Source organism: Cervus elaphus, chromosome 29, assembly GCF_910594005.1.
Source record: "Cervus elaphus chromosome 29, mCerEla1.1, whole genome shotgun sequence".
Classification (NCBI taxonomy): Eukaryota; Metazoa; Chordata; class Mammalia; order Artiodactyla; family Cervidae; genus Cervus; species Cervus elaphus.
In genome coordinates this window covers 60,666,957-60,680,063 of record NC_057843.1, presented here as the reverse complement: position 1 = coordinate 60,680,063, position 13,107 = coordinate 60,666,957, and the positions used below count along the sequence as shown (strand labels likewise).

The 13,107-nt window shown below is 48.3% G+C and overlaps 1 protein-coding gene across 1 annotated transcript in view; it reads left to right on the top strand.

Moving 5' to 3' along the window:
• Positions 1-13,107, top strand: part of GABBR2 (gamma-aminobutyric acid type B receptor subunit 2) — a 359,033-nt gene that overhangs the window by 188,719 nt on the left and 157,207 nt on the right. Inside the window, exon 5 of the mRNA XM_043890615.1 lies at positions 8,802-8,867. Within this exon, the coding sequence (XP_043746550.1) occupies positions 8,802-8,867 (66 nt within the window). The remainder of the gene's footprint in view (positions 1-8,801; positions 8,868-13,107) is intronic.

Below are 13,107 nucleotides of genomic sequence, written 5' to 3'. Positions count from 1 at the left end.
GGAGGAACCTGACAAACGCTACTTTGGCCAAGAGACCAAGGTCAGCATTTACAGGATAAGTCTTGTTGATAGTCTGTGCCTTTGATATGATCCCCCAAACCTATAAACCCAGTCTAACAATGAGAAAAACATCAGGTGAATTCTGGTTGAAGGCCATCCTGCAAAATACCTTACCAGGACTCCTCAAAACTTTTTAGGTCTTCAAAACTAAGGAATGCCTAAGCCAAAATGAGCCTGCAGAGACATGACAGCAATATATAATGTGGTATCCTGAATGGGATCCAGGAGGAGAAAAAGGACACTAGAGGAAGAAAAAAAAACAAAACTAAGAGTATCTGAATAAAGTATGAGCTGTAGTTAATTATGAATGGATATTGATTTATTAATTATAACAAATGTACTATATTAAAGTAAGATGTTACTAATAGGGGAAACTGGGTGAGAGACATATAAAAATTCTCTATACTTCCTTTGTGATTTTTCCGTAAATCTAAAACTATTCTCATGAAATTTATTTTAAAAAATAAGCAACAAACTTAAGAGGATTCAAGAGAGAACTCCTAGACTGGACCATACAAAACTGCCAATACTGAACCATTTTGAAACTACAAAGTCAACAGTTTCATAAGGAAATGCATAGACTATATGTGCAGACCAGCTGGCCTTTCTACATTCTAGCAGAATTGGTGAAAAGAGAGTCATACCCAGACACATTTTGTTAAAAGTTTTGAAATAAAACATAAAAGGGAAAATCTACAAGTACCTAGGCCAGAAAAAAATGAAACAAATTGCCCACAAAGGTGCAAAACCAGTCCTCCCCGACGCCCCTGCAACGTTCAATCCCGGAAACAATGGAGCAGCTAGGAGACATTTTCCCCCATGTGAGGCTCACTAGCCAGGTGCCCTTGAAGTTAACCCTTGAGGTCCTATGTCAGCCCGCCTTGAACAACAGCTAACGTTATAGCTGAGGTCGTGACAGAAGCAGGTGAGCAGGGATCATGGACGCCGTAGAGAGAGCTGAGCAGTTATAAAAGTGCGTGCAGATGCAGAAGTTCGTTTTGAAGCAAACATGAATATGCATATAATGCAAATAAATACTGTAATAATAGCAATGGAGATATAAAAACCCAAATTCCATTAACAGAGGTAAAAATGTGAGTTAAAAAAGTCCTGATCTTAATTAGAAGTGGGGCTCAAAAGAGACTATTTTGCTTATGACTTTCATAATTAGAAAAATATAAGTTTAAAAGGCTTTGAATAACTTAATAGCAAACACGTTAATACTATAATATAAGCAGAACCCGAAGCTCCTGAAACACAGAAGATAAAAGCAAAGAAAATCTAGTCCACATATCAAAAAACAAAGCAAACGTGAAAACCGGAAAACATAAAGTAAGACTGAAAATCAAATATAGTCATTCTGACCAGAAATTCAAATAGGTCAAACTCCCTACGAAGAGGCAAAGACTTGCAGGTTGTGTTTTAAAGAATTAGCTATAGTTATAGTTATATTTACAACACGGTGACACAGAAAGGTCAAAGGTAAAAGGTCAAGCAAAGGTATATCAAGGTATATGAAGCAAGGATCCAGGGTTCATATTAGAATACAGGGAATTCAAGGTATAGGCATTGACCAGGATAAATGGCTTTCTATAGATAAAGGTACATTTCACCCTGAGAAGAGCATAATCATGGACCATTATTGCTCTAAATTACATCACACTGAAATATATAAAGAATGGCCTGCTATAGAAGAATTGACACAAACACAGTAGTATTGGGAGCCACAACATTTTTCTCTTAGTCTTGGACAGATCAGCCATTCAAAAATAAGCAAGAACATAGAGGAACTGAATAATCGGATTGATCAGGCTGATTTAGCAGATACGTATATCAAAGTTTGTCTAAAAGAAAGTCAGGAAATAAAACCATCTCTGTGAGATGAAGACCCCAGGCCTTTAAGCTCACTCTGGATGGATCTGTTTTGATCGGGAATGTTTAATGTAAGTGGTCACCAGGCTGGGCTAGGAGGCCACCCCTTTCAGGACCTTGAATATTTCCATGGTGCTCACACTGAAGCCCGGGGCTGTGTTGGGAAGAACACCAGGCTCCATATGTACCCCTCTGTTCATTTTGAAGCCACAGAACGCATTCCAGAACATAGTACAGCGTAGGGTTCTTCTGTCTTGGTGCAGAAAGAATTCAATCAGAGGCAGAGTGACGGGTAAGGGAAGAGTTTATAGTATACGGTGCTGTGAGAGACGCACCTCGGCAGGCCAGGGAGTGCTGTGCTGAGAACTTACCGGGCTCCGGTTTTACAACCAAAGGGACAGTGAGGAGGCGGAGAAGGCCACCTTCTTCCTCATGCTTGAGTAGACGTCAGGCTTCCACCATCAGTTCTTCCTCCATGCTGGGTAGGGGAGTTTTCTTGTCCCTGCATAGTCAAACTAGGACTGTCGTGGAGCTATGAAAATGAGCAGGAAGGTGGTAAAATATACTAAAATATGGCAGATCATCTCAGGTTTCAGTTTAAGGCCATCTTTTCCCTATGTTTTTGTTTTTAATGTGCACAGAGGAGCATGTCCTAGGAGTCACTAACTCACCTCACTGGGCAGGATGTGGGTCTTATTCCACCACTGTTTTATTGTCTGGGGGCACGTCTCACGCTTATGTTGCACTCGTTGCTAAGCAAGACTGCTCTCTTGATGGATCAGTCACTTACAAGATCTCCCATACTTTTTTCTTTATTTATGATCCCTTAGTGGGATTAACTATTTAGTTGCCTGCTTTGTCTCTTTACACTGTCCCTATCAATTTCAGTTGCCTTATTGGCTTTCATTGGAGCAGCCACCAACCCGTCATTCGGGATTCGAACTCCAGGGAAATCTCCCTGTTTTGTGAATCAGATGACTGGCAACCTTAACTCATCTGCAAGGTTAACTCCCCCTTGCTGTGTCATAGCTTGTCCCCAGCTTTCAGGGATTTGACCATGGACATCTTTGGGAAGCCATTACAGGAAGGCCACAAAGACAGGTCCTGAGGAGGACTGTTCCCCACTTTGCTGCATGGGAAAGTCCTAGTGGGAATTACTCTCTACCCCACGGGCCAGGAGCCCAGCCTGACTGCCTGCACTTGAGGCTCATACAAGTACCCCAAAGGGACTCAAAGCTACAGAATAAATGTGGTGTACCTTCCCATCAGGCCAGCTTTTCTCAGAGACGTGGGAAGGAAAGCATAACTTTTATCCTCAGATAAACATACATATGTTATCAGAATGCTAAATATACATGAATTTTCAAGATGCGATGATAAACTCTAAAGGAGCGCCACGCCTCGCCAGGGCTGCTGGGGCTCTTCCTCTTTCACTCCTGTCCTTGAGAGTAGACGGCTCCTGATTCTCCGCTTTTAGGGACACTTCTGGGGAAGGAAAAATAGTCTAGGAAAGACTAATTTTAGCTAAATGAAAGAGAATACTCATTCCGGGTGTGGAATCAGCCTGTCAGAGCCAGGGGGAACTTTGGAAAGCATCTAGGCAAATCCCCTCAGGCTTACCCCAGGTCTCATGACCAAAGTGAGGGAGCAGGAGCGGGCCCGGGCTTCTGACCCTTTCCCCAGCGCTCACTGCCCAGGCCAGGCCTCCTCCCGGCCCACATCGGGCTGGCCTCTAATGGCGCAGCCGTCTTGTGCTCATTGCACTGCACCCTGTTCTACAACATGGAAGATGATGCCTTCTGATTTTTCAGCTCCCTAGTGGGTAGAGCAAGCTGCAGAAAGCCAGGAAGCTGTTAAACGTGGGCTTAGACAGATGCACAGGTGTCAGGAGACGTCAGATGACTCACAGGTCAGTGTCAGGGTCCACCTTGACCTCCTAGCAGAACCCCCACTCTGCTGTCACAGGGAAGCAAGATGGACGGTGTTCTGCTTTCCTGCCCCTTTAAATGCACATCAGCTGTTTTAATGTCTCAGGATTGCATTTGCCCCTCAAGTCCTTCCACTTCAAAATCCAAGGTACATTTTGTCATTGCAGCAGACTGGGTGTTGAGCCCCAGCAGCCCAGGCCCTGGGGCGTTGGCCATCTCGGCTTGGGAGGGAATATATAGGGATGAGTGGTCAAATGCTTGGGCTCTGGGGCCAAACTCACCTTGGGTCAAGGCCAAAGCCACCACTTCTTATCTCTGTGACCTGGTGTCTTAGGTTGAACGCCCTGGAGACAGAGTCTGAGGCCCTTGAGAAAGAGATTCACTGGGAGTGTGCTCAGGAGAAGGGGACAGAAGCGGGGTGGGGCGAGAGGGGGGCTCGGTCAGAACGCCTCTGGCTGGTGGCGGGTTACCCTGGCTCTGCGGGCTCTCTGCCCTGCAGAGCTGGTTCCACCTTTCAACAGGGGGCTGGAGTTTCCTACCGTGTGAGTCAGCCACTGCCCGCTATGGAGGGTGAGGTGCAGCATGACCTTCCAGGGCCTGGAATCTCCCCTTGGCTGAGGGAAGTTCTCCAGGAAAGGGAGGGAGCTGGTGGCAGCCCACCCTCCCTGGAACTGGGTTGGTGCTCCAGCCCCGAGGAGGGGGTCCCATAGGACCACCGGCATATGCTGTGACTAGGAAAGTCACTTAAGGCATTGGGGCTCAGTTTGCACATGAGACTGTCCAGAGTGGGCATAATAATAGCACCTACCTCCTAAGGCAATAGCTAGAAAGAGTTCAGGAGCTGTCATTTGTGAGGGTTGTACACTGGTGCTTTGAATTGAGTCATGCTTCTTAAGTGTTATTTTTGTGTGAGATTTTAGCTCCCTTTAAGGGCCCCAGAGACAAAGGGCTTCTTTATAGACAACAGAGGAGAGGAGCCAGGAGAAAGGAAAGGAAATCCACCCAAGGTTTGGACTGAGCGCACCTTCGGGGCCTCCACCCCATGGCTGTTCCCTTCCATCTTTGCACTCGCCTGTGAGTGTGGCCTGTTGAGGGTGTAAACATAGGTCTCCGATACCCTCCGTGACTTTAGATCTAGCCCTCTAAGAAGAAGCTGTCATTTGTCTGATCTCAGGACATCTACGTTCACTCCAGACAGCCCCCTGCAGAGCCAAGCAAGAGTCCATTGCGGGGACTTCTGAGACCCTGCCCTCTGCCACGTTCCAGGGTCTCTAACGTCACAGCACTGTTCTGCACGCTCATCCTCAGAGATGGTCATGGCTCTCCTCCCCTCCCCTCTGGCCATCCTTCAGCTGTCCCCTAAGTCCTTTCACCTATAGAGAAGAGTGCCTTTATACCCCTGGCAGGGAGGTGGGTGGCCGTGGCCAGAAGCAGGTCCTCTGCCAACAAAGCTCTTTCCTTTCTCAGGATTTTAAGGAAACCATACAAGTTATGCAACATTGAAAACGGTGATTCTGGAACTTTTGTGATAATGTGGGTGTGTTAAAACTTTTAAGATTCATCCAATCCAAAATTTTCCCTTCACCCCTGAATCTTCCAACAAACTGCTAACCCAGAAAGAACCAGGTATACCTGCAGTTTTTGTACTCTCAGAACTCCTCTGTCCTGGGAGCACACATATTCCATTTTGAGAACACCGTCAACTCTTTATGCTTCTCAAGGCACCCCACCAAGTATCACTCCAGTCACATTTCCCATTGTCCTCTCCCAACCCTTGGATCCAGGCTCCACTTGCACCAGTTGCTGGCTTGTCCTCTTTTCTCCTAGATTTGCAGCACCTTGCCCCTTTTCTCACCATCTAGAATCAGAGTGGGTGTGAATATCTTCCTGCATCAAGTGCCACCTAGCCCTGGATAGGCTCTTTCTCCAGGGCCCTCTAATGGTCAGGGGACACCAAGGTGAGCGTGCTGGTTTTGGGGTGCTGTGCTGGATTTGGGAGAGCCTTTTGCATCTCTAGAAAGGAGTTAAGTAGATCCATGATCCCTTGGGTCCCAGGAGAGAACTTCACAGAGGAGAAAGTGGCCCAAGCCTGGGGACAGGGATGATTTTTCCAAGTAGGAGCTCCTGAGCTAAGGCGGGAAGGGAGAGCAGCAGCCCTCCAGGCAGAACGAGTGGGGTGGAGGGAATGGCATTCTGGAGAGGTGAACTTGTGTAAAGAAAGAGAGGACGAGTGAGAAAGGGGATGAATGAGTGAGTGAGCGAGTGAATGAGTGTGTGGCAGACCATCTAAGAGAACTTCAGGTAGCTCATTCTCTGGGATGTGGAGGAGCAAGAACTGTGGTTATTGAAATGAGCAGGAGTGAGTTGGTAAAGAATCTGCGATGTTCTAAGGAGCTCAGAGTTTGATCTGTCAGGGTCTAAGCCATGGAAAGATTTTACACAATCAGATTTGAATTTTGAAATGATTCCCTTGTCTGCTCTGCGGAGACTGGATGGATGGGGCAGGACTGAAGGCAGAGAGATCCAGCTGGGAGGCTGTAGTGGTTCATCAGGTAGGGAGTGATGATGGCTCAACCCAGAGCAATGGGGCTGGAGAGACCAGAGGGATTCAGGAGCTGGTGAGCAGACAGAACCAACAGGCCCTGGTTATGGCTGGGATGAGGAGAGGACCTCAGGTGGCTCCCAGGTTTCTTATCTTAGGGAGTGGGAGGTTGGCAACACCATTCTAGAGATAGGCAGTACAGGAGGAGGAAAGAGGCATTTTGGGAATGATGGTGAGTCCACTTGGGACACGTTGAGCTTCAGGTGCCTAGGAAGATCCACATGGAGGTATCCAAGGGACAGCTAGAGAAAAGGCAGCTCGGGAGAGGGGTTTGGGAGTCCCCAGCTTTCAGAGGGGAGCTGTGGCTGGGGTCGTGAATGAGGTTGCCCAGGGAGAGTGATGAGGGCAGACCTGTACGGAACACCAGCATTCGGGGCGGGCAGAAGGGTGAGGGGCTGAGTGAGAATCTGAGCGGGAACGACCAGGAAGCAGGGGGGCGCATCATGGAAGCCAGCACCAGGGGGCGGAGGGGGGCTCATTGATCATGAATCCTCCAGCCACCGGGTCAGGTAAGGAGTGTTATGCCTGTTTCAGAGATGAGAAAATCGAGGCTGCAGGAGATTAAGACCCAGGGTCATGCACCTAGTAGGTGCTGGAGCTGGGATGTGAGCCAAGGTCTCTCTGACTCCAAAATCCAATAAGCTGATTCTACTGTACCATGTTTAGCAACACAGCGCTTGGCACAAAGCAGATGCTCCATAGATGTTTGTTGGATGGATATGGATAGGTGAATAGTGTTAGCAGCAAGAGATGTTATAAAAAATTCAACAAATAAGCAGAAAGACCCTGAAGTGTCCCAGGAGCAAGGCCACAGAACGGAAGCAGCTTAGAACTTTTTATAGCATTGCAGACGTGGTGATGACAAAGGCTTGCCTTCCTTCGACTGGGCTCTGTTAAAGATCTTTTAAAGTCCTTTCAGAGCAAGGCTTTTTTTTTTTTTTTTTTCGTCTTTCCATTCTTGCTTGCAAACGAAGGATGATTTTAGAATCCAAGCCTTTTTTATTTTGCTAAAGTACATGATGAGTAAAATGGCCTCCCAGTCAGCACTTTCCAATTTTGAAAGATGCTAAAAACTGATCTTTAAAGGGATGTTTCTCTTCTTTATGCATCAAAGAGCCTTGCGACCTGCTGGGAAGGACGGGATAAATGTCAGGAAGGTAGCATCACCTGCAGGGCTAAATCTCAGTGCAGAGGGCAGGACTGTGATGGGGAGCAAGCATGTGGGCTGAGGCCTGGCTGTCTCCTGGGGGCTGCCTGTACATCCTCCTTCTGCCTGTTCATCTTCCTTCTGCCTGTTCTCCATGGGGCACAGCCCAGCCTGGATCCCGTCCCCTAGAAAGCAACCAAGAACCCCTTACCCTGACTCGGGAGAGAACTTCAGGCAGACACTCAGTAAGTCTTTGTTGAATGAATAAACGAGTCACAGGACCTGTGGTGGGGCTCCCCGGGTGTCACCAGTGGTAAAGAAACCACCTGCCAATGCAGGAGACATAAGAGATGCAGGTTCGATCCCTGGGTTGGGAAGATCCCCTAGAAAATGAAATGACAGTCCACTCCGGTATTCTTGCCTGGAGAATCCCACGGACAGAGGAACCTGGTGGGCTATAGTCAATGGGGTCGCAAAGAGTCTGGCATGACTGAAATGACTTAGCATGCAGCATAGAACCTACAGTAGAGTATGTACCTATTAACCCCACTGCGGTAATAAGATGATAACTGTTTATAGAACGTTTGAATATAGATTTTCCTTTGAAATAAAAGGAGAAGAATGGGTTGGGAGAAGGTTATAAAAAAATCATTCTAGCTGGGTGTTTCCTCTTTGCCAGGAACTGTGTTAAGCACTTCATAAGGATAATGTCATCTAGTCCTCTAAGTAAGCACTATAAGTAAGTACTGCCGTTATTCCCATCTTGCAGATGAGGAAACTGAGGCCAAGTTGGGGGAAAGAGCCACTTGAGGCCACCTGAGTGGAGCTGAGATTTGAACAAAGCTCAGAACGTGAAGAGACTCTGCAATGCCTTAACTGGGAAGCTCTGTGGACTCCTGGAAGGGGGAAAAGCCTCGCATACTGAGGGGCGGGGTGTGGAGCTTGTTTCTGCTGCCAACTCCCCTGGGGATACTAGAAGGTCCTTTCTCTCGTCTGGCCTCAGTTTCCCTAAGCGTAGAGTGAGGATGGAAAGCAGACGCTGTGTCGGCGTCCCCCAGCGCTTGCCTGCTCTTGCTGGAGGAGAGCGGGGAGGGCGCGGCCCTTCCGAGCCGCTGGCTTCGGCCTGCAGCCTGCGGCCTCCGGGCTGTGCCGATCACACGCTCACCTCCACATCCGTGTCTTCTGTCCACAGGGCAATGACGTGCGGATCATCCTCGGCCAATTTGACCAGAATATGGCAGCAAAAGTGTTCTGTTGTGTAAGTAACACTTCGGTTGCGTCCTTCGTGTCTTTGGGGAGGTTCATGAAGCTTCTTCTTGGATTCATGCTTACTGCCTGATCCTTAAATAGCATCACAGTGTTACGGAAAGATGTGGGGTGTGGCTGCTCGCTGCTCAAAAGCCAATATACAGACCAGGTTGGTGGAAGGGAAAGTTTGCTTTGTTTCAGATGGCAGCAACTCGGCAGGAGGGTGGATGTCAGTCCAAAGGCCAGCTCCCCACCACTGACACTCTTTTATAGACAGACAGAGGGGGCTACATTCAGAAACAGCATAGTCAGCTCTGCCAGTCATCGTCAAATTGGTCATCAGAGGTCTGACCTGTGTCATCTTGGTTGATGGGGTACAGTTAATCTTCAGTTCCCAGGTCTGTTTGTTTCCATTTCTTTGAGGCCATTTCTCAGAATTGTGGCGGCTTCTGTCGTGGGTATAGTCTGGCCATCATGCACTTAACTTCTCCACCTGGAGTTTCAGTCTCTATAAGACAACTCGCAGGATATGGCTCAGAGTATTATCTACAGCCCCTGAGAAGAAACTAAAGGTCCTTGACTGTGCTTCATAACTACGTTATTATTATATGGTCTTCTTTGACTGTTTTCCTTTGTTTCCGCGTGGTCTCATTTCTCTGATTAAACTTATTCTTTGACCAAAGTTTTCCACAGACAAAAGGCAGGCAGGGGGCATGGAGCGGGCAAGGACCATTGGGTCCTGATCCATTTCAGTAGGACCAGAGTCCAGGGTGTTGGAAGCAGACGCGTTATTCTCACTGCTCTTTTCGGGGAGCTAAAACCCCAGGGCTCAGAACAGTTCGGTTGTGGAGAAACCAGGAACCTCAGTTTACCAACCCACTAACCCACTAACCACTGCCTTTGCGCTGCCGGCTAGTTCTAAGTCTCCCTTAATGGAGCAGCGCTGCATGCACCCCACAGCAGGGACACAGGACTCCACGGTGGGACAGGGGCGCCTCCAACCCCTTCCTGCCCTGAAAGCAGGGCTCGGAGTGTCAGGCCTAGCACAGACCGTCAACCGTTCAGCATTTACCACCAAATCCTTTTCATGGTCTGGTATGTGATAGATGACAAAGTATACGTTTAAACCTTTTCTCCTTTAAAAGCTTTTCAGTGAAACTTCTATTGTTACCCTTGTTTTATAGATGAGGAACTAGAGGTCCAGAGAGGTGGAGGGGCTTGTCCAAGGACAGAGCCGAGACTCCGTCCCCATTCACCTGATTCCCAATCAGATCCTCTCTTCTCCACACGATAATCTAACCTGAGCACACGTTAGAGTTCTAACACGGGACTATGCCTTTTTATTCTGATGCCCTGGCTCCCCCTCCTGCACCTCAGGGTCAAGAGAGAGAGCCTAGTCACGTGAGTCATTGTCAACCCAACAAGGTCCTCCTCTCAGAGTGAGGTTCTTCTAGGTCTCATCTCTAGTGATGGGCCACAGGCCTCTGTTTTCTTTGACCTTTTTTCAGTAACTCGGATGTGATTATAAAAATATGCTTATAGGAATTTTAGAAGTTGTGAACTATGTTGGACGATAGATCCAGGGTGCAAAGAACCTTACCAAGCTGGAATGTTTGGTTAAATCTAGGAAGGCTAAATCTAACACAGGAGACCCGGGTTCAATCCCTGGTTCGAGAAGATCCCCTGGAGGAGGAAATGGCAACCCACTCCAGTATTCTTACCTGGAGAATCCCATGGACAGAGGAAGCTAGTGGGCTACAGTCAGTGGGGTCACAAAGAGTTGGATGCGACTGTGTGACTAACATACAATATAAGGTTATATTAGAACAAACTGGGCTGCCTGTGTCTGAGGTGGTAGAGGCACAGCTGAGTACTGTGTTTAGAGCAGAAGAGACTTGGCGTCTCCGGCGACCTCAAGGTTCCCGTGAGTAACGAGCGTGAGCACAGCCACCAGGGGGCCGAGGTGACCGTCTGGCTACACCCACCCCAGGGCGGGTGGTCTCTGCTGTCTGCTGGAGACACCCACCCCAGGGCGGGTGGTCTCTGCTGTCTGCTGGAGACACCCACCCCAGGGCGGGTGGTCTCTGCTGTCTGCTGGAGACACCCACCCCAGGGCGGGTGGTCTCTGCTGTCTGCTGGAGACACCCACCCCAGGGCGGGTGGTCTCTGCTGTCTGCTGGAGACACCCACCCCAGGGCGGGTGGTCTCTGCTGTCTGCTGGAGACACCCACCCCAGGGCGGGTGGTCTCTGCTGTCTGCTGGAGACACCCACCCCAGGGCGTCCTGCTCCACTCCTGGTGACCTGTTTCAGAAGAGGTGGAGGAACGGAGGAGAGGCCAGGAGTGAGGAGAGGGCAGTGGTTGGAAAACACAGTCACACAGGGATGTTTCCTTGTGAAGGCTTAGGAGCAAAGTGGGAGCCGCCTGATTTCTCAAAATAGAAGAGAGGAGGCAGAAGCTACCGGCTGCCGTTTCAGGGACGTCTCTTGAGTTTGGCACTTAGCGCTCAAAAGTCAGTCTGCTTGGGCTTGGACCCCTGGTCTGCAGCTTAGTAACTGAATGTGGGCTTGTTGACACTTTCTGAATCTCAGTTTCCTCATCTGTAACATGGGGATAATAATAACACCTGTCTCATAGGGTTGTTGCAGAGATTAAATGAGCAAAAACACTTTGCATAATGCCTGACTTGCAGTGAACTCTCCACAGATGTCAGCAATCTTTTTTTGTTTATGTAGGTTTCTGAGGATGGAATGAACCCTAACCACCGTTGGGCTGGCAAGGTTACTAACTGGTGAACTTTACAAGATTGTGTTAAGCATCCTATGTCTCAGTTAAGGATAACAGGGAGTCTTTCATATGAAAATCTAAGGAGGAGCATGAGAAAAATTGAAAAAACAGAGCAAATTGATTTGATACGTTTTACTTCAAACTCATAATACCTTGCATGTTACCATCTAAGGTTCAGAAATGGCCCATTTGAAAAAGGAAAATAATGCTCCAAATTAGAAGACATAAATATTTAGAGAAGATGAATTTTATCCCCACATATCCCCGAAGCCTTGTAAACAACTGGCACAAGGTGAGTGATTATTGATCCAATAGGAAAAATAAATCAATAAAAATGACCCGGAAAGACTTCACACTGGGCCCTGGCCATCTCCTGTTTGCACAAGATGTAGACAGACCTCCTGTTCTGATTTGAGCCAAACCCTAAGCCAGGGTGTGGCTGTGATTTCCCTCCATGCCGGGATTGTTTTCCGAGTGGCATTTGCAGCAGTGTGGTTTCCATTTCTGAACAGGCAGCGTGGCTGTCTCCCTCTTAACCAAAAGCCCCAGGCTGCTTGCCTTCCACAACACAGGACATCGTCTTACCTCCTCATCCCACTTTCCTCTTTCTCTTAGACTTTGGGTATTTTGAAGCAGCCTTTCTCTTAGAGTCTTTGCTGGCAGCTTCATTCGTTGAAGTGTTTCTCAGAAGTTTTGTGTTCGATGTTTATTCCGTGTGTCAGATCCTCAGATGGACCTCCCTGTCAGGACTTTCTGTCTTATGTGCTTCGGAAGGAGCTCTTCTGGCAGGCATGGAAGATCCCAAGGAGAGTCTGCTCTTCACACTGGATCAAGACTCTGGCGTATGGTGGAGGGAGAGGCTGCTTAGAGCAGAGATGCAGGGCCTTGCCGCCTGTGTCAGGGTCAGGGTCTAGGCGCAACCAGATGGAGACAGCTGCGTCTTTGCCATCCAAGTGCCACACACAGTGCAAACTTTGCAGCATGTTGCTGCATGTTCATGCCACCAATGGGAGAGCAGATTCCAGCAAATGCAAAGCCTCTGTATAGCTTTCTGGCAAAATGTTCACTCTGTCTCCAGCAAAGGATGAGCGTGACCTGTCACTTTTGTCTCCTCTCTGCTGGGTGGTCTGTTCTAAATTCTCAAGCACTCTGACCTGGGTTCTGGTTTTAGTTCTGCCAGCTGTGTGACCTCAGACCGGCCACTGTGCACCTCCAGTCCCCAGCCGCCTCACCCCTAAAGTGGAAGCGATGACCTCTGCCTTATGTGCCTCACTGGATGCTTGAGAGGCTTAAACACGGTCGCCAAACGATGACCATCATCCCACCTGTGAACTGCTTTACTGATGTGAGGACTTACTGCTCCTGTGGTGTGAAATGCCTGTAAAAGGGAAATGTCCTTCTTGCATGGGGAGGTGAGAAGGCAAAAGGAAACTTAATAAAAAGAGGAAATTGGATTTTTGAATT